Source organism: Sycon ciliatum, chromosome 1 (assembly GCF_964019385.1).
Source record: "Sycon ciliatum chromosome 1, ocSycCili1.1, whole genome shotgun sequence".
NCBI classification, from domain to species: Eukaryota; Metazoa; Porifera; class Calcarea; order Leucosolenida; family Sycettidae; genus Sycon; species Sycon ciliatum.
In genome coordinates, this window is record NC_088643.1 from 72,897,687 (window position 1) to 72,923,452 (window position 25,766).

General features: G+C 47.5%; 1 protein-coding gene across 1 annotated transcript; it reads left to right on the forward strand.

The window, feature by feature from the left end:
* The first annotated feature begins 857 nt into the window (after window positions 1-857).
* On the forward strand, window positions 858-24,741 carry LOC135805333 (poly [ADP-ribose] polymerase tankyrase-like). The gene is made up of 33 exons (XM_065319354.1): window positions 858-1,425; window positions 1,652-1,720; window positions 2,149-2,304; window positions 3,917-4,012; window positions 4,423-4,630; window positions 5,485-5,551; window positions 5,825-5,895; window positions 6,086-6,201; window positions 7,321-7,442; window positions 7,684-7,775; window positions 8,430-8,508; window positions 8,907-9,081; window positions 9,357-9,436; window positions 9,701-9,846; window positions 11,050-11,116; window positions 11,504-11,602; window positions 12,021-12,161; window positions 12,481-12,559; window positions 13,353-13,462; window positions 13,822-13,944; window positions 14,487-14,552; window positions 15,345-15,873; window positions 16,312-16,469; window positions 16,829-16,970; window positions 17,330-17,445; window positions 20,091-20,234; window positions 20,537-20,608; window positions 20,776-20,832; window positions 21,335-21,383; window positions 21,685-21,762; window positions 22,498-22,606; window positions 22,808-22,964; window positions 23,375-24,741. Exons 1-33 carry the CDS (start codon window positions 1,173-1,175, stop codon window positions 23,453-23,455), a joined length of 4,107 nt encoding a protein of 1,368 aa, XP_065175426.1. The 5' UTR covers window positions 858-1,172; the 3' UTR covers window positions 23,456-24,741.
* The last annotated feature ends 1,025 nt before the right edge of the window (window positions 24,742-25,766 follow it).

Consider the following 25,766-nt stretch of genomic DNA (forward strand, 5'->3'; position numbering starts at 1 on the left):
AAAATACACGTGTTCATGTAGAACATGATTGAATCACATGATGATCATGATTGAAATACACGCACCTGTTTTCTCCACACAAGCCTGAGTGAAAAGGATGAGGTCCAGGAGGGTACACACAACTCAGAAGCTTCTCAACTACTCTTCCAGCAATGCAGCATGTCATAATGCAGTGCCCCTAACAGGTGTTCCAATACATAACTGTCATAACTCAGTTCAGTATTGATACTAGCAGAGCCACCACAACTACATAATCATTACATGTGCCAGACGACACAGTGACAATGACTAACATGGTATTCCAGGGCAGGGGGTTACCAAAGAGCCGTCATGCAACACCGTCCAGAACGTCGAACATAGTCATTACACCTACTGAGTACACTACTACTACAGCTGTACGTACTTCAGGATGGGTCTGGAGCAGTACAGTCTGCCTGGCCCTGGGCCCAGGGGAAATGTTCACTACATGATCGAGACCGGGCGGACATGGACCTGGCAAGCAGTGTTACTGCAAAGACAAGTACAAAGCGTCACCACGTCAAGCTAAAACCAACACGATTGATAACTACAGTCGGACAGTACAGTGGGAAATCTCCGTGTCCAGGCAGGGTGTCTGTGTGGGAACAAGAGTGCAAGTGGGCAAGACTCTGTACAAAAGTCATGCACCTGTTGAGTACGACGAGTGTACAAATCAGGGACTCCCTGGTACAAATGGAGCGTTTCATTGATTTCGTTATCAGTGGTGATCGCAAGGCGGCGTCTGCGCAGCCGCTTTGGCCGACCCAGGCTATCAAATCATGCTGAATGCAAAGACTGAAAGAGATGGATTGGTCATTTCAAGCACATCCTTTCCCTCCACACTCCAAGTCTAGTATGTCCATGCGAAGCAACTCAACATCGTGTGCGATGACGGGTGTCGGCTTCAGCAATCGCGGAAGTAATGTTCTGGAACAAGTCGTGCATGGCATGGGCATCTAGACGTACTCGAGTGGATGTGACCCAGCAGTGTCGTTTCACAGAAAGTCGAATATTGGCAAGTCGGCTGTGAAGTTCTTAGTGAACTGTGTTGAGATTTTCTGCAAAGCTTCTCAATGCACAATATTATCAGGATGACTCCTGCTGCGTAACAACAAGGAATAGAGAGAAGAAGACTCCTAGATGTGACAGGAACGATGTCCAGCACGACATCGAGTTTGGATTCGTCCAATGAGGAATGTCGCAGCCCATTTTCTGGCGTTGCACGTCCGTCGATGGTAGGTGATGCAGCTACTGGCACTGTTCAGCAAACCGGTTCATCTGATGATAACTTGTTCGAAGCGTGTAAGAATGGCGATCTGAAGCGCGTGAAGGAGCTAGTTTCCAGTAGCAATGTCAATCTACAGGACACCACGGGACGGCGGTCTACGCCTCTCCACTTCGCAGCAGGTACGATAGCCTCACTTATTTTTTGTATTCAATTTTGAATTTTTCTCAAGGAGCTTTGTACTTGATCGAGTTGACTCCTCATAAGACATAATGCCTTGGTAATGGTTTTCTGCTGCGCCTCGTTTGCAGTAAATAGCGAACAGTATTGGACTATAGACTATTGCCATGGCATTGGTGACTAATATGGAGGGTGTGTGTTTGTTTCTTGTCCATTCTCACGCTGTAGGATATGGACGGAAAGAGATTGTTGGCCACCTGCTGGACTGTGGTGCAGATGTTATGGCCAGGGACGATGGTACGCTTTGATGTACTGTACTGCTGTACTGCGTGTGAGAGCAGAGCATTCTTCCAGTTTATTTCTGTCCTTGCCCACACGCTGTGGGTTATTTTGGTGTTACCGTTCGAATTGATGTTTGATATTTATTTTCAATGTTGGGTTTCTGTAGGGGTTCTGTAGGTTTCCTCTGTTCTCCTGTATACTAGGGTGTACAAGAAGCTTGGGTTTATTCATGTATGCGCGGCTTGTGGGTATGTGCACGCGTATGTATGCGTGTGTTGCTGCTGCGTGCGTGCGTGTGTGCATGTACATGATATGTGTGTGTGTGTGTGTGTGTGTGTGTGTGTGTGTGTGTGTGTGTGTGTGTGTATGTATGGTTGCGCACACAAATGTGTGCGCATGTGTGCACACGCGTGTGTGTGTATCGCGTATGCATGTACTACCAGGGGGACTAATTCCGTTACACAATGCTTCGTCATTCGGCCATGCTGATGTCGTAACAATGCTGGTGGAAGCTAAGGCCAATCCCAATGCACGGGACAACTGGAACTTCACCCCGCTCCACGAGGCAGCGTCCAAGGGGAAGGTGGAAGTTTGTATTGGTATGTACTACAAGGATAGTATTGTGATTTGTGACACAGTGTATGTCTTGTTCTAGCTGATAGCTGCTGTATTGTGGGCAGTGCCCCTTGTGGCCCAATACATGAGTGTGTGTGTCTGTGTGTGGTACACGGTGTGTGTGTGTGTGTGTGTGTGTGTCTGTGTGTGGTACACGGTGTGTGTGTGTATGTGTGTGTGTGTGCCCCAACTCCCGGATGCTCCGGACATCGTCTCGGGCTCCGTGCCGGGCGGCGGTGTCTACCATTGCTGCTCAGGCGACTCCTCCGCCGCCGCGTATGCGGCTCGCCCTCTCATGCTGCAAGGCTCACTGTGGGGCCTGTGGTCGGTGCTGCCGCGCTACTCGTGGATTCCAAATCCATAGCTGCCAAAGATGGCTCTCTCGTCGTGCCGAAGAAACATGATCCCTGATCTCTTGGCAGACTGCCGACTTTCTGCCGTCGCTCGTCGTTTCCATGTTGTCAGCCCCGCAAGGGGCCACGTGACCGTAATGGCAGTGTTTACCATGACCAGGTGTGTGTGTGCGTGTGTGTGTGTGTGTGTGTGTGTGTGTGTGTGTGATGGCTCTCTCGAACATGGTCCCTGAGTCCCTGACCTCTCTCTCAGCGGACTACCGTCGCTTGTCGTTCCATATTGTCGGCCCCGCAAGGGGACACGTGACCGTAATGGCAGTGTTTACCAGGACCAGGGGGGGGGGGGGGGGGGGGGGTGGTGTGTGTGTTTGCAGGTTCTTTTATCTATTATGCACAGATCAGGATGTAGTACATAGTCATAGACATTGTGATTGTACAGTTGTGATAAACGAAGTCCAGCCATTGCATCATAGCCCATGAGCAATGCCACGATTTGCGTGCTACGACCGTACAACAAACATTGTACTTCAGAAGTAGTGCATACATGTAATACCACGATCTCTTGCAGACTCTGAATCATCCTATGTGTTGTTCGTGTGTGTACAGTCAGTATCGCCTATAGCGTTGGTGTTTGATTTTGAGCATGTTATCAGTATAAGCGATATATTACTATGACCGATGCTGCATGCAATGTATGCGAGTGGGGTGTCAAACGACTCAGCGCGCCGTGCACATACGCACTACATACATGTACAATGTCATGTAGCTGGCTGTAGCTCCTGACACACAAAATCAGCATTTCCTCATGATGGAGGCATATTTTGGCAACTTGTACGAGCAAAACTCACCAAACAACACTCACTGGACAAGTTCTTCACGAAGAAGTTACACCCTGTTCTCCTCTGACATCGCTTGATTTTACATCAATCACTATAACCAATGGAAAAATAATGTAATAACGGTCTTTTGAAATATGAATTTGATCACTATAGGCGATATATTACTATAGACGATTATTACTATGCGATAACTGTGTATACTTAGTTATGGCAAATGAAAATGATTTTGAGAAATTGATCACTATAGCCGCCAACCTTATAGGCGATACGGACTGTATGTGTGTGTGTACGCGCATGCTTGCGCGCATGCACATGCGCATGTGTGTGTGTGTGTGTGTGTGTGTGTGTGTGTGTGTGCATGTCCGCGTGTGCTCGTGTGTTTTTGTCTGCACTGCACCGCGCAGTACTGCTGCAGAACGGTGCTGACGCCACTATTTGCAATTCGGATGGTAAAACGCCACTGGACCTGGCTGATGTGCAAGCCAGGCTGATTCTAACAGGTACTAGTACCAGTACACCTGCACCTTGCTTTGTACTGCACTGCGTGTGTGTAGAGTGTAAGTGGGTACTGTAGGTAGTAGGATCCTGGAAGTTGCCGGAAGCTCGACTATTTCCTTTAGTCAGTGCTTCTCTGGACAGACCTATATCAGAATTATGTCTTCTGCAGCTGGACAATTCGAAGTCTTGTTGTTTGGATCTATGGGGTTGAATGAGTGAAGGGATCACTCTGTACTTGTCAATGTGTGTGCCTAGCCATGCAAGATGGCTGTCAGTACATGTACTGGGATGCCAGTTGATGCGCGTTGTAACGGTAAGCTGAGTAGGATTGGTAGCGTTTGCAGGCTGCAATGCATGCATGCTAATGCGTCTTACTGGTGTTGCTGATGCCTCCTCCTTCTTGTCCGTGCAGGTGAATTTAAGAAAGACGAGTTCTTAGAAGCGGCACGCAGTGGTCGCGAAGACATTCTCATGTCCTTTGTCACTCCGATCATTGTCAACTGCCATGCAAGTGACGGTCGGAAGTCAACGGCGCTGCACCTTGCCGCTGGTTACAATCGTGTGCACTGTGTCCAGCTGCTGCTGCAGCACGGTGCTGATGTTCATGCCAAGGACAAAGGGTGAGTCAAGCTCTGTGCGTGTGCATGTGTGCACGTGTGGATGTGTGTGTGTGTGTGTGTGTGTGCATGTGTGTGTGTGTGTGTGTGTGCATGTGTGTGTGTTTGCGCGTTTGCGTTTGTATGTGTGCATGCATGTATGTATTTGTGTAGTCGTGTAAAGGTGTCGGTCTGACCCTTATTCTAATTCACTTAGAGCATCTGTCAAGCTGATCCTCTGTTGCAGCGGTCTGAAGCTATGTAAATAGCAAGAGTACATAACCCCCCAGAGTGTGCAACTCCCACATACCCTGCTGTCCCGACAGAATTTGAAGTTGACGTCATTATTTATGACGCAATGCTCCTTGCGCCAGTGTTTTACAACATGTGTACGGGTGTCAACGCATCACACGTTTTACTTTGCAATAATTTGTACAGGATCAGATCGGCTGTGGTCCACCACAGGTTCCGGATTCGTCTGATAATCCGTGTACAGTGCGCATTGCATCATCAAAATGACGTCAACTTGAAATTCTGTCGGGACAGCACCCATAGTCGAGTTGCACACTCTGGGGGGTTATGTACTCTTGGTAATAGTAATACGGTATACTGTAAGGGCAGAACAAAGCCGAAAAGGCAACATGATGTACAAATAGTTATCATCTGGTTATTGCCAACTGGCTTCAGCAAAACCTGTTGTAGTTGTGTTCACAGACATATATTGCCGTTGTAACTTGGCCGGCATACTCCTGAGGTGACACACTCTGTCAGTACTTACAGGTTGATTTTTCTGCACGGCTGTTATTTCGGTGTGAGGTGCACCATAGTACAATGTGTGATTGTGTGTTTGTCTTGTGTGTTTGCTATGCCGTCTGTAGTGGCCTGGTTCCACTGCACAATGCCTGTTCTTATGGCCACTATGAAGTCACTGAGCTGCTGCTGAAGGTACGTGCCTGCGCCATTCACCTTGTATTTGTATTTGTATTTATGGATTCTCCACAGGCCTTAGCCTAAATCGAGGGAGTCTCCGTTTTCCCCCCTCCCCCTCCCCCCCCCCCCCTCTATCAATAGGCATGTAGCAGCGTTGTGTACTTGTGACTTGTGGTCTATAATTGCATTTGTTGTGCTTCTGTGTGCATATACCATCTGTAGTGTAGTAATTACAAGTGTCTTAGTCTATCTCTCTGCTTGCATGCATACTTGTCTACTTGTGTACAGCATGGAGCCAGTGTTAATGCCATGGACCTGTGGCAGTTCACGCCGCTTCACGAAGCAGCATCTAAGGGAAGGTAAGGTTGAAGACCAACTGAGAATACCCAAGCCCCCCGCAACGCTTGTGTACATTCTGGGTCTCTCTCTCTCTCTCTCTCTCTCTCTCTCTCTCTCTCTCTCCCTCCTCCTTCTTTCACATTGTCTTTTCCACACTGCTACCCTTCAATTTGTTTCTTTGTTTGTCCTGTATTGTGTGTACATGTACAGGCAAGAGGTGTGTTCATTATTGTTGGCTCACGGAGCTGATCCCACACTGGCAAACTGTCATTCCAAGTCGCCTCTTCATGTTGCGCTCACTTCCGACTTACAAGTTCAAATGCACAGTACGTGTGAATCTTATCTCGAAGATGACCATAATTTTGTCATTTTTATCAAGAATAAATAAGCTCCCAAGAGTGTGCACTCTGCGTATGGGGTCTCCGATGGTGAAAACTCACATCACGTGTTCCAAGTACGATTTGTACTTCCAAGTACTGCGTACAACGAAGGATAGCATGCGCGCAATCCGAAAATCTTCCATGATCATGCTGGGGAGTTGCATAAGCGGAGTGAGATTTTTTTGTCAGGAGTGCTATTTTTATTACTCCGTTGCTCGCTAGGACGGGCTGGAAACGTACAACCGGAACACTACACCACGTGATGTGAGTTTTCACCGTCGGCGGACCCCATAGAAAGGGTATCAGGAGTTGCACACTGTTGGGAGCTCATGTTACTCTTGACGTTGTTATGGTGCTTGCGCATGTGCTCCCTATACACAGCACAGGCATGGTAATTATATTGTATTTGCCTGTGCTTACTCATTACTTGAAGTACGTGGCTGTTTTCTCTTGCTTCCATACTCCTGGTAGTAGTATGTATATGGTTGAATAGCTCTGGCAACGTTCAAGTCCGAGCATGGTTGAGTACGAGCTATGCATACTTCTAGTACTTGACTGCTTGGCCCTTTGCTCATCCTTCATCCTGGCCATGTTCACGTGTCCTCTTAGTGCCTCAGTGTATATCCAGGAGTGTTGGCCCTGCGCTTGACGTGCTGGTGTTGTTCTAATATAAGCTTTATGCACGTTTTACAGATGTACGAAACCCCGTAGAATCCTGTATGCCCGGTTGGGCGTTGAATGATTATGTGCAGGACTCTATTGTGTTTACTGCTCTTTCCACTGAGAAAGGAATTGGCCCTGAAGGCATTTCATACGAACACTTTTCTCGGACAAAGATGTAGCTAGTCATTAATTCGATCCAAAGTTATGAAGCTGGAAAAGCGATTGTCTGCCTGGGCTAAATTGGTCAAATGCACATGTATAGCACACACTGAACACCCAGCAGGGTATGTACACACTTACGACCCCAGTACATAACTTTGTACATCTGTACACCGTGCATAAGGACCATTCCACCTCCTATCTGATCCACAGTGCATGTGTTTATGCATCCTGTCTGTACAGCTGAGTTCCGTGGCCACCAGTTCCTGGAGGCATGTCGGCAAGGTGATATGTCGCGTGTCAAGAAGCTGCTGAATTTGGAAACGATGGCCTTTTCCGATCCACTGACGTTGAACACCGGAGTGGTATGTTCTCGTCGAAATTGCCTTTCTGCTTGCTTTATGTGCAAGTACGGGCATTGTTTTTGCCTTCAGAATGATGGAAGTATTGATAGCTGGTTTTTTTTCCTACAATGTTCATTGTTTATGCATCTACATGTATGTGTAAGTAGGGTGCCATGTTGTTCTCTATGTTTGTCTGATGTATACCTGTGCCAGTCCACGACCTGCTTGATTGCTTGTCTCTATATTGCGTGTGTGTTTGCAGCACTGTGTGGCTGCTAGTTCTGTGGCTCGTCGGAAAGCATTGCTGGAGCTGCTCTTGAAGAAAGGCGCCGATGTCAATGCCGCCAATCGAGAGTAAGTGAAGTGTCATATTCATTATAATTATTCCCATCTCGTCCAGCTGTGTTTACGGCCAGTTCGCCTGCTGGTGTTCTCTTCGTCTTGCTCATTTTTCAATTTGTGTCCTCTGTCTTCTCGTACATGGACTGCTTTGTAGCTTATGGGTGTTGTGCGCACGCGCGTGCATGTGTGTGTTGGTGTGTGTGTGTGTGTGTGTGTGTGTGTATATGGTGCAGTGGTATGTGCAGCGATTTCCAATCGATAGATTGCGGGTTCGATTCCCGACGATTATGGTCACACACGTCTTTCTTCTCTTTCTCAGACTCTTCCTGACTTTTCTTTCATTCTCCTGGGTGGTTACCAACAGCCAGTGCATGCCGGAGTATGTGGGGTGATGTGTGTGCGGGAAAAAAAAAAAAAAAAAAAAAAAAAAAAGAAAAAGACCAAAAAAGGGATTCACTGGCCAGAAAATGTCACTCCAAATAGCTGTATGGTGTAGACCAGGCTGAATAGTGACGGTCAATTCTTCAGCCTTGCAAGCTGTTGAATGGTGTAATCCCAGCACAAGTTGCTATGGCTTCTGCCGTAGCATTGCTATCATCGCCTCCGGCGATGGGCGTCAAAGGTCAAAGGTCAAAGGTGTGTGTGTGTGGTGCTTTGACTGCACAGAATGAGCACACCGCTGCATTTATCTTGTCATCGAGGCTATGTGGATGCCATGGAAGTCTTGATCAAGTACAATTGCAAGGTTAGAGCTGTTCAGCGGTGTGTCTCCTGGCCTGCTTCATCTTGAATCTGCCCGCTAGCGTTCTTTGTACATGTATGCAATGCTGCTTTGGTCTTGATTTACTGGGCCAACATGCTTTGCTTGTTCATGTCCTGTCCTGTCCTAGGATTGTATACCGTATTATACTTGGGGGTGTTGGGTCACAATCATCTGCAGCTGCTCATTTTCCTTGGTGTAATGTGATTTTGGGGATAGAACAGTTGGGTGTAAGACATTGCCTTATGTTAAGATCCTCTCCCTCATGTGCTAATAACAGTCTGTTACTGCTGTGTGCAGTGTGGTTGTACAGTGTATACTAGTACTGGCAGTTATTCTATGACATGCTTTCACACATAATTGATTGTTTCTGTTGTGTGTAGATCAACATGCCAGACAATCTAGGTCTGACCCCACTGCACCGCGCGGCCCAGGCCAATGAACTACAGGCATGTCGCTTACTCATCAGCCATGACGCCGATGTGTCACTAACCAACAACGACGGGCAGACTGCTTCTCAGATGGCCACCGAGGAGTTTGTCAAGAAGCTGCTTGAAGGTACTTGTTTGCTTCCGTTTTGAAGTGTGTTCATGTTGTGTTTGGGGGTGGGGGTTTGTCGTCTGTGTCATGTTTGCTGGAAACATGCTGACAGTACAGCTGACAATGGTCATAGCAGCCACCGATGACTGCTCAGTGTAGTGCATGGTTGTCTAGTATTTAATGGAGTTGAGTTGTCTTGACGATACATATCACTCCACCAGCCCCCTTGTTCTGTAATGTTTGGTTGTGCCTCGCTCATCTCTCTCCTTTCCTTTCTGTTTTTCATTGTGCAGACGATCAACCTACCATCGGATCAGAACAAGACAATCAGTTGCTTGAGGCGGCCAAGAATGGTGATATGGAAACGATCAAGGTAAGGAAGGATCAAGCTGTAAGGCATGGATGGCATGGATGGCACCTGCCTCATCAAAAAAGGCAAAGTCGCTCAACAACGCAGATTTGACCTAGAGCAGCGATTGATTGCACCTTTATGGATCTGTAACACAGCGTGTGTATTGTGCATATTTTGGAATGGACAGTGATTTTGTATTGATGCTCAATTTACGTCTCTGCTTTCTGGGGTCGGTGTGTGCATGTTCATGTGCGTGTGTGTGCATGTGTCTGTGTCCTTCACCAGTCCTTGCTGACGTCATCTAACGTCAACTGCAGAGATATCGACGGCAGGATGTCGACGCCGCTGCATTTCGCATCTGGCTACAATCGCATCCCGGTGGTCGAGCACCTGTTGCAAAATGGTGCCAACGTGCATGCTAAGGACAAAGGGTAGGTGTGGTGCTGTCATCATCATTGCCACTGGCTCCTACTGGTCTTTGGAGCGTGTGTGTGCACGCGCGTGTGTGCGCGCCGCGCACGCGCAGGTGTGCGTGCGTGGTCCAGTCCCAGCTTTGCTATGCCAGCATGCCTTGTTACACTGCATGGTATTGCTCTGTCACGGTCTAGTTTCCGTGCATCCAGTGCAACTTAATATTGTAACATGCTCTGATTGCTGATGATGGATTTAGTGTGCTGGCACACTGAGACCATATCGCTGTATAGACTGCATTTCCCTGAATATAAGTCGCTCCTTTTTACACCTAACTTCAGGGCCAACAAAGGGAGTATGACTTACAATTGAGCATGAATACTGAAGTGAATATATAGAAATGATATGGCATGGACCTGGAAAGGGGGATGCGACTTACAATCGGGTGCAACTTACAAACGGGGAAATCGGTAGTGTTTTTTGCTTATGCCTGTTTCGCTTGTATTTTGGATGTACGAGAGAGCTTGGAAGCTCAGGGCCCTACGCTATGCTTTTTTGCCTTGATGACCTAGACCAAAAAAAGCATAGGGATGTTATAAATTCTTATAAATTTCTCATTTTTTTTAGACATAACCTGGGATTCGAACCCGCACTATCGCCCTGCATGCATCCCCCGATACACTTCGCATACATACATACTAATTCTTCCAAGTTGCTTCACGTTATGATCTTTCATTTGAAAGCCCTATTTGAATATGCATTGTGGCCAGCCGTCTTTGATGGTCCGGTACGGGACAGGTACGGTCGAGGTAATACGACACCGTCTACCGCATTGATGACATAGGCAAAAAAAGCATAGGGATGTTATAAATTTTTCAATTCTCCTTTTTTTTCAGGCATAACCTGGGATTCGAACCCGCACTATCGCCCTACATGCATTCCCTCATACACTTCGCATTCATACTCATTCTTCCAAGTTGCTTCACATTATGATCTTGCGTTTGAAAGCCCTATTTGAATATTGCGGCCAGCTGCATGTGGCCAGCTAGCTGTGTTTGATGATACGGTACGGGACAGATACGGGATAGCGCCAGGCGTGACACAAACAAACACCAAATTAAAGCTGTGTGGACCCTGGCTAGCGCCAGACGTTACTGAAGTAACGTCTTCTGCATAGCTACGGGAATTAATGTGTACTTTTCTTCATGTTATTTGTTCTCCAGTGGTCTTGTTCCCCTACACAATGCATGCTCCTATGGGCACTACGAAGTGGCAGAGTTACTTGTCAAGGTCAGTGCAGGGCCCCACTGTTTAGCTGGGTTTTTTTTATGTCTCTAAGTTGCAGTTATCATGATACTCGTGTGCTGCTGCTGACTGATAGTGTTAGCATGTTCATATATTCTGTACGCTGCCTTGTAGTGGAGATCACATGCAAATTCGACTCCAGCATTCATACATTATTAACTCAGTTCCTATAATCATAGGGTTTCTGAGTCGGTTTGTTTTGAGGGGCATCATATACGCTCAGACTGGCTTTTGACTGGATGCACAGCATAGGCAAAAATAATGGTGATTGGACAATTGATGATTTATTTTTCATTTGCTTTTCTTGTGTGCATGTCGTCGTCGTCATCATCGCCGCCATCATTGCCTTTGATCACCTGGCTGTGTATACAGCATGGTGCCAACGTGAACATGCCTGACCTGTGGAAGTTCACACCGCTGCACGAAGCTGCCGCCAAGGGAAAGTTTGACATCTGTCGGCTGCTCATTCAGGTAGGGCGTGTTTGTTGTTTCGCGGCGTGTTCTACGAAGCACATGATGTTTCCTACTGTGCGTCCAAGGCTCAATGTTTGGAAACGTGTGTGTGTGTGTGTGTGTGTGTGTGTGTGTTTGCCATGAACGTCATTATTTACGATTGTGTTCACTTTGTCCAGTAGCAGTGAATGGATGAAAGTGTTCACGTTTGAGGTACAATGACTGTATGCATGACCGTATGCGTCTCCCACTGTACTCAAGCACGCATCATGAGCGAACGCTAGTAGATCACACACTCACACACACACACACACACACACACACACACACACACACACACACACACACACACGCGCGCACACATCGCCAGCTCACCGTTGTAGAGTATAACACAGTTACACTGCCTTCTTGCAATGGTTTGTTCTGCTCCACTCAGAACGGTGCTGATGCAGGTAAGAAGAATCGCGACAACCAAACACCGCTGGACCTTGTCAAGGAGACTGACGTGGATATCAAGGACTTGTTGCGTGGAGATGGTGCTATCCTTGAGCTGTCAAGAAAGGGAGAAGTGGGACGAGTGAGTTCTTGATGCATTTCTACGAGTTTGCATTTGTCTCCATGTTCCCTTAGTGTGAGGCTATGCTTTCCATAAAAATGTGTGCGTGTACATGTGTATACGCGCGCGTGTGTGTGTGTGTGTGTGTGTGTGTGCGAGCGTTCAGGCGCATTTCTGTAAAATCTGGGCCACCTCGATAAAATGCGTAGAATGTGGGCAAACACTGGCGGCGTATCTGTAGAGAGTGCCTGCACATGGCTGGGATTGGTCATCACTCCTGCATGCTACTAGGTTTTGCTGATGAACTGTGGCTGCTGTTCTGTGTTATTTGCTACTGTAGCTGGCCTGCGTCTTGACCAAGGACAACGTCAACTGCCGTGACTCATCCGGTCGCAACTCCACACCGCTGCATCTCGCCGGTAAGTGTATGTCTCTATCATTCACCCCTTACCCTGTACAGTGGATATCGGTTATAAAGTCATCGGACATAGTGATAAACCGGCTATATTGATACAAAATGAAAATATCAAAAGCAAAACAAGAAAAAGCCAGTCAAATTATCATTATAACCAATATATCGTATATAGCGATAAATCGGCTATAAGGATACAGAATGACCATTCAAAACACCTATTTGTGCAGAAAAATTATCGTCTATAGTGATAGCAACACACGAGTGTGAGGCATTGATGTCTCGATTTGGAGCCACATGCGTGTTTTCATAGGGTATTCTGGTCTGGTGCTTCCTGGATGATGCCTTTGGGCCAAGAAGTTCTTCACTCTAGACTGGAGAAGGTGCAGTAGCATCCATCACGTATCAGTACGCTACATTAGCGCGATCGAGTACCCACACGTGTATAACGTGTATGTATGACGCGCGCAGTTGAAAATCGCCTGTAGTGATATACCGGTTATAGTGATAAAATGTGAAAAATCAGAAGGGCACGTTATAACCGATATCTACTGTATCTGTCATTCACGTTTAGAATAATGGACACAATTACATGGCAAAGCCCTCATTCGGTGAGAGAGTGTGTGCGGGGCAGTTTAGCAGGGGGGGGATAGGGCTGTCCATCTCCAGCGTTAGTATTGTTGTTAGCTGTACCTGTACACATGTGTAACATCATCGTGACATGTTGTGCATGGACTTGTACTGATTGCACTGATACTAATTGCTTGGTTGTGATGGTGCTATTTTCCCTGTGCCTCAAGCTGGTTACAATCAAATTGAGGTTGCTGATCTGCTGCTGACCAATGGGGCAGATGCCAATGCCAAGGACAAGGGTGGCTTGATTCCTCTTCACAATGCCTCCTCGTATGGTGTAAGTTCTGGCTGCGGTCACAACGGCTGCTTTTTCTCAGCTTGGCTTACCTTCTTGGAAGTTCTGGCTGCGGTTATCTTTGTTAGGTACTCTGTATTTGCTTTCTACTAACTACGTCATGGCTTGGTAGGAGAGCATCACAGGCGACGGTCCCTTGTTTGAATCTTGGTGGTGACAGTCAGTCTTTTTCTGAAGTTTTTTTCCCTTTCAGTTTAATAGAGGGAATGAATTGGAAAAAACGCCTGAAAATTGACCGTCGCCACAGGTACATGCTTTTGAGTTTTGATATAAAAAAATACTGGCTTTCTGAGCACCCGCCCATTGGTGATGCTGTTTCTGGTGTGTATGTGTTGGTACAGCATGCTGAGATTGCCGCTCTTCTCATCAATCACGGTTCCATTGTGAATGCTGTGGACCGATGGGGATTCACGCCACTTCATGAGGCTGCGCAGAAGGGACGCACGCAGCTCTGCGCATTGCTGGTGAGTTGCGCACACATGTGCAGTGCTGCTGCTGCTCGATGAAATCCTATCGCACGAGTTAAGTACGCCACGCACCGGGCACTTGTGCATCCCTAAACCTGCGAACACTGGGATGTTCACTGGGGCAGGGTGCAAACTTGACTCACTCGATCGGATTTGAGCAGCACTGTACCAAGTGTAATAATAGCAGGTGTTCTCACTTGGTTCGTTCACTTTTAGACCCACTAGCAAGTCCATCTCTCTATCACTCCCCTGGAAGCAAATCACACGGTCCTGATATCCCTGTGTCGAATGACATTTGCAGCTGGGCTGCACAAGTCACTATGCATGGTCCGTTTTTTAGAGTTTTTTTCATCCCATGTAGAACTTGGCAGGGTACTGATTATTGCACATTGATCCCATACAGAGTCGCACACTCAGCAATTCATAGTCAGTCCTTTGAGCAGACCGCTATACACATAGTCAAAAACAAACCTGTTCTATTATATCACTGTATTGTTTTCACCCAATGCTCGGCGACGCTATGATTGTTCTCTGCATAGATCTTGCACGGTGCTGATGTACATCTGCGCAACCAGGAGGGCCAGTCACCGTTCGATGTGTCCACGGTAAGCACGTGTGGTGGCAGTCTTTGTGACGGTCAGCGTTTCTCAGCTAAACATTCCACTTGCATTTACTCGTGTGCGTGTTCTCTTTTCTGAGTGCATGTATGAGATGCTCGTTATAGTAGTACAGTCAGACCTCGCTTAACCGCACACATCTGTTTTCCACAAAAATATCCGGATAGGCGAGGGAACCGGATAACTGAACACACATACTTTATATGCATGTGGCATGTCAAAAGCAGTTGCATCGTACATACTTGTAGACAGGTCCTATGCAGTACGACTAGCGTGCCCAGTATGTAAAACAAGCGAGAAATATGACAAGTGCATGCAACTGAGTGCTATCCGCATGCATCCAGCAGGTCAAGGACCTCATTTGCTTGTACAACTCCCTGATACTAGCTTCTGCAAGCCACATGCAACCGGATACAACGAAGCAAAATCATGCACCGGTATGCGGATCGCGAGGTCCGGTTATGTTGTATGCATAACATATGCTGCACATCGGTAACCAGCGATTTTCGTGCGGATGGCGAGGGATCCGGATAAACGAGGACCGGATAAGCGAGGTCTGACTGTAATTCTCTATCACCTACTAGTAGTTAAAGAGAATGTCTATTTTTCTGGTTGTGTGATTCTCAGTGTATCCATGGAGCTTTTCGACACAATATCTTACATCTTTCTGAAAATGTGGCAAAGATGTCGAATATTCAGACTCTGCATTTCCATCCACTGTGTTATTTTCATAATCTGTTCCACTGTACTTTCTCTCTTGCTGTGTTTGATGGTGTGCAGCAAGATGACGTTCGGGTGTTGATATCCGCTGCCATGCAACAGTTGAATGTGCACACACCTGTGGATGCTTCCAGTACCGGCGCTGTTGATGGCGGAGCTGCCACACAACCTGCCACTAGCGTAGCCACTAGCGGTGTCCCTACCACCGGCGGTCCCAGTGCTGGCACGTGTAGCATGCAGTTGCAGACGCAGATAGGTCGCGACATTGGCATGTCACCGTTCGTCACCGCACTGCTCGGCTCGCCGGGGCCAGCTGCTGCCGCTCTGGGGCGTTCGCCAGCTGGTGCTGCGGCTGCTACTGCCAGTACGGCTGCCAGCTCTGTGGTGACGGCGGCAATACCAACCTCTGTCATATCCACAACAGCCGTTTCTGCACCATTGGTGCAGACAACAGCATCAACAGGCGTGTCTGCAGCTGCGACGGCATCAGGGAACACGCTGGGTGCCGCTACAGCTATGGACCTTTCCAGATCCTCATCTGTTGACCAAATCAAGCGTGAAGAGCTGGAAGGACAGGAATATGCAGACGGTGAGCTTGTTTGTCTGCATGGTATTCTGTGCATTTTGTATACTCTGCATCATGAATGCCATGTGAACTGGGTATCACAACGGGACAGTAGACATTGCAAATAATTGCGTTTAGGGCTTTGTTTTGCTGACATTGTTCTGCATCACTCTGTGTAGGGGTATGTATGTGGATGCCAGAAAAAATGTCAAATAGCTGGTCGGTGTAGACTAGGCTGAATAGAGGTGGTCAATTTTTCAGCCTTGCAAGCTGTTGAATGATGGAATCCCAGCACACGTTGCTATGGCTTCTGCTGTAGGATCGCCATCATTGCCTCCGGCGATGGGCGTCAAAGTTGCCAGTGTGGGTGTGTGTACATTTGCAAGTTCAAACATCAATGGGATGATTACTACCATGCTGATTTGTGCTTCTTGTCCTGCGTGGTGTTGCCCATGTTTCCAGGAGTACCTGGTAGAGTAGCTGGTCCTACCCGAAGTGACCACTCTGAAGGTGACATCAGTACTGCAGCCGGTGATGCTGCCGGTACAAATGGTGATGTCGCTAAATTCCTGTCTGACCTGCATCTAAGTCACTTGTTGCCCATCCTCCAGCGGGAAGCGGTATGTACACAGGATAAGTGTATTTGTGTGTGTGTGTGTGTGTGTGTGTACGTGGGCACGTTTGTGTGTGTGTACGTGGGCACGTTTGTGTGTGTGTACGTGGGCACGTTTGTGTGTGTGTGTACGTGCGCACGTTTGTGTGTGTGTACGTGCGCACGTTTGTGTGCGTGTACGTGCGCATGTGTGTGTGTGTGGGGGGGGGGGGGGGGGTTGACCTGGTACACTTTTACCATTGTTCCCGATATGCATAGGCTAACAGATGTTGTTGTCGTTGTTGTACTTTTATTTGAAGTCTCATCACAGACTTGCAACTTTGCCTTCTTGTGTGTCTGTGTGTGTGTGTGTGTCTGTGTGCACAGATCACTATGGACGTGCTGGTAGACATGGGCCATGAGGAGCTGAAAGAGATTGGTATTGCTGCCTATGGCAATCGACACAAGATTGTGCGAGCCATGAAGGACTATGCCAGTGGTGCAACTGGTACAGCGGCCGCATGTTCAAGTGAGTGATACGTGCTGCGCTATCAGCCAAGCTTGAACTTGGTGGAAAGTTGTCCAACATGGCTGTCCCTGTACTTATAGTTCTGTCCCACTACATCGTGTATCCATGATCACGTACAGTGTATGAATGCTGGCACGACTTTGGAAAAGAAAGAGCTCTTCTTTGGCTGTTCTTACCTTCGAACTTAGTACCAATGCCATGTCGCTACTGCTGTATTGCTGCTGGTGCTACTGCTGGTAGTATTGCCACTGGTGTATAGCTCTCATCACTATGCCCTTAGTTCAAGCCTCTGAAGGAATCATTGTGACTGCCTTGCTGATATTTCCCTTTCCCCATTGTGTACTGCTTGTTGCGTGTAGGTCCTGTAAATGCGGCTGCCACCGATTCTCGTGCTGCTTCAGCCGCACCCTCATCCCAGGGTCAAGCAACTGCTGATGCGTCTACCACCGCCAGCATTGGTGTGCGAAGTGCCCAGGTAACGTTATAATTATTATATCAACATGCATTCGTGCAGTCTTGTAGGAGCTGATGTTCCAGTATTGACCGTCCTAGTGTCAGGTTCTACTTGACATGAAACACAGTACATGTACTTTGCAGGAATGCAGTGTGCTGTGCTTTTTTTGCGCCGTTCTGGTGGTAAACGAATGTAGGCACATTTTGTTGGTACATGTGCTGTTCAAACTCAGAGGTCTTGGTGAGAGCAAAGGAGCATAGCCACAGTAGACCAATCTCTTGGTCTGGCAGCTCAAAGCCTATATATAGGCTTTGGTTTTTGTTGGTATTTTAAGAGTTTTTTTTATGATAAAAATGTTATGTACAGCTGTTATTTACAGGTATAATATGTACAAATGCTTCACTGCTGGATAGCTGAGCAGCAAACCTCATCACTTGTGCCATTCCTCAAAGCAATCAGAGTGAAGGCCGACATTACATGTGCCACACTCGTAATTGGTGCGCGAGCGCTTGCCATTGGCTTTGCACCTCACGCAATCACGCTGGGGGTTCTTTGCACTGCTCCCTTGAATTGCCCGGATCATGTGAGAACCAATAAGGCGACTCTCTGGCTTGTCCATGGCGGCGTCCGCTGACCGGCGCCGCTTTGCCCCGCTGCTGCTGCTGCTGCTGCTTCTTTCCTTTCCATGCGGTGTGCTGAGAAGCGATTCTGCAAGGTCGGCCATGAACTCGAGATGGGTCATGGGAGATGCTGCCTGTGCCTTCATGCCTTCTTTGTGTAAGAGGTAGGCATTGGTGGCAGCAGTATCCACGATCCAGTAAAAAATAGCATGCCACCATTTCATACATTTGAGACTGCAACTGTAATAGCCACGGAGCTGATCAGCGACATCGACGCCATCCATGAAGCAGTTGTAATCATGAATGACGTTGAGTCGTGTCAGCTCCACATCCACTGTGTGCGGAAGATGAGTCTCCGGGTTTACCTGACAACGAGGTCGGGTGAAGGTGACCACCTCGAGGTCATGGTGAGCAGTGGTCATCATCGGTACAGGCTTTGCATCATAGTAGGTAAGTGCCACCACATTTCGCCTAGATGCCCATTTAACAGTGCCGTGAGCCTGTCGTGCAGCTTGACCTGTTAGCGCCTTTTGCTTGACACAGTTTGGTATGCGATCAGCACGAGCTGTGCACGTGTACAGGTGGCCGAAAGCAAGAAGTTTCTCAGCAAGGAGAGCACTGGAGTACAGGTTGTCGACAAAAACGTGAAACCCCTTGCCGGGTAGCTGCTTCATCAGCTGGAACACGGCATTGAAGGTCTTGCTCAGGCCAACCTCCACAGCACCTGGTTGGTCAAAGGTAAACCGAAAAGACCAGGTGTAGCCAGTGTCAGCATCGCATAGTGCGTAGATTAAAAATCCATCGCCGGCTCGTTTGTATTTAATTCGCGATTTGTATGCGCATCTCCCACTGAAGGACACATCCATCTCGTCCATGCTAACCTGTTTACTGGGGGAGAAAAGCTCCTGGGAATGCTTCAGCAGTCCATCCAGCCAAGGGCGAACCTTGTACAGGGGGTCAAAATGCGGTGTGCCTCTTTTTGGCTCGGCAGCTGTGTTTGCCAGGTGAAGATATCGCTTAATCTGCTCAAAACGACGGAGGCTCATGGCACTCTTAACGGCATCAAGGCCAAACAACTTCTTAGAGGACCAATAGAGAGGCATGCTGGGGTATGGATGCAAGGAGTTGGTAAAAAGGATTCCCAGCCACACTCTCAGCTCTGCAGGGGTGATATTTGACCACTCTCTGGCATGAGCAGCCCCCTCAAGGCATACATCAGCAGCTCGTTGGTAAAAATACAAATTTGTTTGAGCACACGCTACCGTCAGCATTTCGTCCGTGATGTACAACAAGAATAGGTTCAACGGTGAACTGACTTGCTCAGGAGACAGCTCCACTCGCAGGCCTGGGGTACCTGTGAACTCAGGCAAGTCGTTCGATGGCATCGTTTCACTCCATCCAATGTCAATTGCATGTTCCCGTCTACTAGTATTATCTGTTCGGCTTGCTCCAGTAGCATCGTTGTTAGTTGCTGGAGGAGGTGGAACAGATTCTAGTGGACTCGCCGGCAGTTCATCATCGCTCTCTGCTTCAACACCAGGCGCAAACTCTACATCACTACTGCTCCCAGTGGCTTCAGCAGCCCCAACCTCCATCCTCAAACCAAAGCCTATAAATAGGCTCGAACAATTTACACAATATCCGCCAACTGAATACCTCAACCTGACAAAACTACAACTTCCTTCTTCAAAATTTTTTTTGCCAACACTGCCTGATATCGCCTGGAATCGCTTGGACGCCATTTTGGCCTTGTGCAGTTGTTTCCGTGGTAACAGGGAACAGGCAATCTACGCGCATCAGCTCCAAAGCCTATATATAGGCTTTGCCAGACCAAGAGATAGCATCGCTAAACGTTTTCGCACCGCCCTTGTACAGCTTGATCCACTACCGCAGTAAAGTTGTTGCTAGACTATACACGTCATGTATAACGTTATGTAGTGTAACATCTATGCTGTGTGGTGTGTACTATATGAGTCGTACATTGCTCCAACCCTGGTTATTGAGCAAGTATCCACTTGTTGTTTGCACTATTGCTGACTTCTACAGGCTGGTGTTGGCAGCAATGTGGCTGGTATGCAGCCCAGTGTGGGGGTGGGTAGTGCGGCGTCCGCATCCGCAGCACACACATCCGGCACACAGCTCATGGACCTGAGTCGCCAGGACAAGGACTACGTGTCAGTTGTGGAAGAGGTGAGCAACCTACTCTTTGTGTTTGCACAGTAAGAGGTGAGCAACGAACTCTTTGTGTTTGCACAGTAACAACAACAACAACAACAGTTTTCGGTTTAATTTAGAACAAGCGGATTTCACGATTCTTTTGACCGTTTGAGGATGTAGTACATAGCCGTACTCATAGATAGCTCTGGTAATGTGCAGTTGCTGCACTCTGCATCTGCCCACCCTATGGCAGATAATGATATGTTGTCTGTTTGGCCATGACCATTCATTGCTATGTGCTCTGCTCTGTGTGGTGTGTCCTGTGGAACGCTCAGATGCAGACTACGATACGTGAGCACCGCGACCAGGCCGTCGGAGGACTCTTTTCATCCTACGACATTGTCAAGGTACTGTGTGCCTGCGGAAGAAGATGGCGTAGAGTATGCATCAAGTTTGAGTACTGCTGGCGTGGATAACAGTTATGTGTGCTTGGTCATGTCAGCAGTGGACCGGAATGGTGTTCTGACTAGTTTTCCATCTGTGTTCTTTTTCATGTCTTGAATGTGCTGCACAGGTACAGCGAGTGTATAACAAACGTCTTTGGGAGCGCTACATCTACCGTCGGCAGGAGGTAAGAGACGCCTGTGCTTGTCCATAGTATGGTGTGTGTATGGTGTGCCTTTGGTAACCTGCAGCCCTCTACCTGGTGGAATGCATTGACAGCGTTTTGGTTCTCAGCCCTAGATTATTTGCTGAAGTATTGACAGCTTTACTCTTAGAATGTACCCCTTGGGATACCTGGCCACCTATCTGTACGTATTATAAATGCTGAATAATATACAAGGGTGCCAAATATGTGACAATTCTTTCATTCATATTTGGACTCGATGTAGGCCGCTGGGAAGTCACAAAAAAACGAACCTATGTGTCCAGGTATGAAGCCATGCTAACAAAGAAGTATAGCCATTCGGTGTGAATTCACAGCATGCGTGGATGCAGCTGGGTGATGGCTTTGAGACTACACAGTGCTAGTACCCCAGTGCAGTAAAGCCTGTCAATTGTGATAGTTAAACTTGCCATAGAAGCACGCTGACCATGCTCCTGTTCTTCTCTGCTTCTGTTGACGTGTTCAGGTTGCCGATGAGAACCATGGCCATTACAACGAGCGAATGCTGTTCCATGGTATGCCTCACACTGTTCACATTCTAGAGTTAAATTTGCTTATGATCGTAACCATTACGCTGACACTGGTACCCGTTATCAGTTTGGAAAGTCTTTGCTGGAATGGCCTGCGATACGCACACGCGCTTGCAATCTCCGTACAACTGACTTACTGTATCTGATATGTTTAGTCATGGCCGTGCTGCTCGCGGATTTGTAGGCTAGCGCCTACTTGTACTGCATAAGAATTGGAACAGTTACACTGGCGGTGTGTTTGACTCGTTCTTGCTCCTGTGCTCTGGTTGCTGTTACTGTTATGCAGGTTCACCTTTCATTGGCAACATCCTTCAGAATGGCTTTGACGAGCGCCATGCGTACATTGGAGGCATGTTCGGTGCAGGTACGTTACAACTGTGAAACATCATCTACTGATAGTGCTGAAACGATTACGTTTTGTGGCTCAGATGTTTCTCAGATCGGCGATCGCGCTTGCACTTTTACACGTTCATCGATGTTGCAAGTGTACATTCATGTACATATTTGTGTCGTACTCGCAACACTTTCGGTGCATGCACGCATTGTGCGACCCCCAAAAGGGGGAAATCCCGTACCGAGCGTAAGTACCATTCCACTCGTTAAGCCGATAAAATCGAAATAACCGCTCGATATTATTTCTTATCGAGTAATTAATCGATATAATCGTTTCAGCACTATCTACTGAGTATCATCTATCTAAATTTTCTATCAATGATGACTTGCACTCTGCGAGTATGCAAGCGTTGCCTATTTACGTGTTTGTTTCTAGGGGCACTAGTCACACTGAAGCCTCCTCCGCACATGTGTGTGTGTGTGTGTGCATGTGTGTGTGCGTGTGTGTGTGTGTATGTGCTGGGTTTAGGCTCACTCTGCCCGATGTTGCTTGTATGATGCAGGGGAGTTGCTCTGAATGGTTGACATCAGAGAAATGTGGGGGGGGGGGCCTGTTTAACGCCTACACCCCACCCCGCGCTTTCTTCAGTGTTATTGGAGCTGGGTGCTACCCATTGTTTACCTCTGGGATTGACTTGCTGGCCTGCAACTGCTTGCTATTCTCACTAACCAATGTGCTCTTTGTTCAACCTCTTGTTTGACGCAGGCATATACTTTGCACAGAATTCCTCCAAAAGTAATCAGTACGTTTATGGCATCGGCGGTGGATCAGGGTGCACGAAACACAAAGATCGCTCCTGCTATGTTTGCTCTCGGTGAGTACTATTCTTGTGTCCTAGTGTAAATTAGTTACACTGCGTAGTTTGTGTACTTTCTTACGTGTACATTGTATGTGTAGATATTGCTGCTAATTTGCCATCCATATGACTCCGTTTTGGAAGTCAGCCAGTCACGGTTCCTAGTTTTCAATATGGATGCTTATATTGCTGCTGCTGCTGTGTTTGGTCCACTTGCAGACAAATGGTGTTGTGCCGTGTGACTCTGGGCAATGCGTACTTGCAACGTTCGGCTATCAAAATGGCCCACGCACCACCCGGACACCACTCCGTCATAGGACAGCCTAGCTCCGGTGGCCTGGCTTTCGCCGAGTATGTCATCTACCGTGGTGAACAGGTGCGTGATCGTTAGGAGGATTTGGGCCATCTTTTGGCACTTGTACAGTACATGTTGTAGTGTTCTGTGCACAATAGGTGTGTTTAGTTGCCTTGCTGTCGTTGCTGACTTGGCCACTGGGGACCGACAATGCTACTTCTCGAAGTATGATTAAAATGGCATTGTGATTCAACATGCTTGTTAGTTTGGGATGTGTAATTCAGAGTCTGGTGGTTTTTGATCATTGAACGGACCTCTGTTTTGCAAGCTCTGTGTGTGTTGCGAATGTACTACTGTTTTGATGAGCCAGGCTTTCTTTCTTTTTTCCCCTTTGCAATGACCTGTGTCGTTGTAGCGTGCCATTAACTTGTAGTGAACTGTTCATTGACGCAATGTCCACTCCGTTCTCGCTGTGCTTCTCTCACACCCAGGCCTATCCGGAGTACTTGATCACGTACAAAATTGCAAACCCGGCATCGGCGAACGCATCGCCGCAGCATCACTCGGCATGATCACCGTGCCTCGGCCAAACTTGCCCACAGTGATCATCAGGCATGGAGAGTGTCTCGTCCAAACTTGCCGTCAACAGTCAGGCGTGGAATGTGTCTCGTCCAAACTTGCTGTCAACGGTCAGGCATGGAATGTGTCTCGTCCCAACTTGCCGACAATGATCTTCAGGCATGGAGAGGCTCTAGCAAAGTGACCACCTTGCCAACCGCACACGTGCATGAATTCAGACCAGGGCTGCCGAGCCACCGGGCGTCATCACTACGCTATGCTACGCTGGATGTGATGACTACTAGTATTTGGAAGCCGGATTTGGCCTTGACTAGACTCACACAGGTTTGTGTTCCATTGCTGTATGTGGCACACCATTACATGGAGACAATTTTATGAACATAACCCTTGTCTTTCCAACTTTCCCTTTGTGGTTTCCATGACCTTTATTATTTGTTTGAAGTTGAGACCTTGGCACTGCCTGATTTTTTTTACAAAATATTGACTTTATTATTCACATGATGATACTACAGCTCACTTGTATGCATGCTACAAACTGGGTATACTTACTTCACACATGAACACACACAACATACATGCATGTACACCTCCATGCCAACAGGCGCTGCTCACCTACGTGCATGGCATGGGAATATTGGGCACGGCATAAAAACATATTTTTATTAGTCTTTGTAGTCCAGTACAGTGCTAGTGCTAGTGACAGTAGCGTAGATCCTGTGCTAGCTGTGTAGTTAGCTAATTTTATGTGTTTTTTTTTTATCCACGCAATCACAACCACAAGCTCATGCGGCGCTAGCGCCTCGACCAGATTTTATTTTTATTTACAAAAAAGCATCTTTTATTGTCACGATGTTTGCTCTCTCTCTCTCTCTCTCTCTCTCTCTCTCTCTCTCTCTCTCTCTCTCTCTCTCTCTCTCTCTCTCTCTCCCTCTCCCTCTCTCTCTCTCTCTCTCTCTCTCTCTCTCTCTCTCTCTCTCTCTCTCTCTCTCTCTCTCGCTCGCGCGCGCGCGCGCGCGCGCGCAAACGTACATTCAGCAGACCTTTCTGACCCAATGAAATCTTATTTTGATCAGTGCCTCCATCTTCTTCCCCAACTTCTTCTTCATCATGTCTGCTGCATATGAAGCACCAAGCTGGACTGCTGTATCCTCATGAAACACATCAGTTATTCTTATTACCATCTTTCTTTCCTTCAAAATAGTGCTTTCCAGCTATAGGGTTAACCAATTCTTATTTTTTTTGTACCTCGTCGAACTGCACTCCGCGATCCGGCTCCTTATCCGTGCTTTTGTCTAGTAACAAGAGTACATGAAAATCATGTACTCTTGCTAGTAACTGTCTTGTAGCCATGGTGACCAGGGAGTCTGTGTACTCTTCTTCTCATGCAGCTCATGTCATCATCAGACTTCAGAGTCATTGTCACATCAATGCTTCTTTCAAAACGATGACCTTTAAAAGTGGCTGCTGAGCTCACAGCCTTTGTAAAGATGATTACAGCCCGGCCAGTTCCTTGCCCCCCACTCAGATCCTCACTCAGATTGGGGTAAGAAGCAGAGCTCATGCCATCATCATCATCTTGACCTTGCTTGCTGACTTCACCCACGTGTAGTAGCCAATGCTGCCACAGCAATAGCTAGCAAGCTTCTTGTCATGGCTGGCACAAAACTAATCATATTATCATACTGCAGAGTGCAGACAGTGCAGTCACACGTCCACAAACAGAATCATTCGCATTATAATAATCGCAATGAAAAGGCATGAGTTTGCTGGCTTCCACACAACACAGCTATAGTCTAGACATACAAAGGAGTAACAGTACTAACACCCGTTACAGAGGAACAACAGACTAGACAGTCATGTACATCACTACATGACTTTGTATTGTGGAGAAGACTGTGAAGACTGAATTGAAGCAAGACTGAATTGAAGGAGTCTTTGCCGGTAGTACATGTACCAAGACGGCAAGAGTATACTCTTGGTTGTACCCCATATTGCATACCGGTATGTGCAGGGCATGGCATGCACCCTGCTGCTAGCCTATAGCGCACAGATGCTGATGTGAACAATGATCTCATACTGCTCTGTTGCTCACGTGACATAGCAGCATGGAGCAGCATGGAGCAGCATGCAGTGTGTCCGTGTGGGCAAGAATTATGTAGTACATGTACCAAGCAGTCGAGAACTGACTGACAGTGCATAGATCTACGACTTGTGCATGTCGTATGCATGGGGACTATTTTGGTTTTGACAAGCCCGAGTCACCAGTTGTTTCGACTTCTTCTCCTCTTCAACTAACTTTTCTTA

Bases quoted from the DNA above. Each gene is read 5' to 3' on its own strand.
- LOC135805333 (XM_065319354.1), top strand. From the start codon at position 1,173: ATGTCCAGCACGACATCGAGTTTGGATTCGTCCAATGAGGAATGTCGC. The intron at 12,560-13,352 runs GTAAGTGTATGT...CTGTGCCTCAAG, and splicing joins CACACCGCTGCATCTCGCCG to CTGGTTACAATCAAATTGAG. The intron at 20,833-21,334 runs GTAAGAGACGCC...TGACGTGTTCAG, and splicing joins ACATCTACCGTCGGCAGGAG to GTTGCCGATGAGAACCATGG.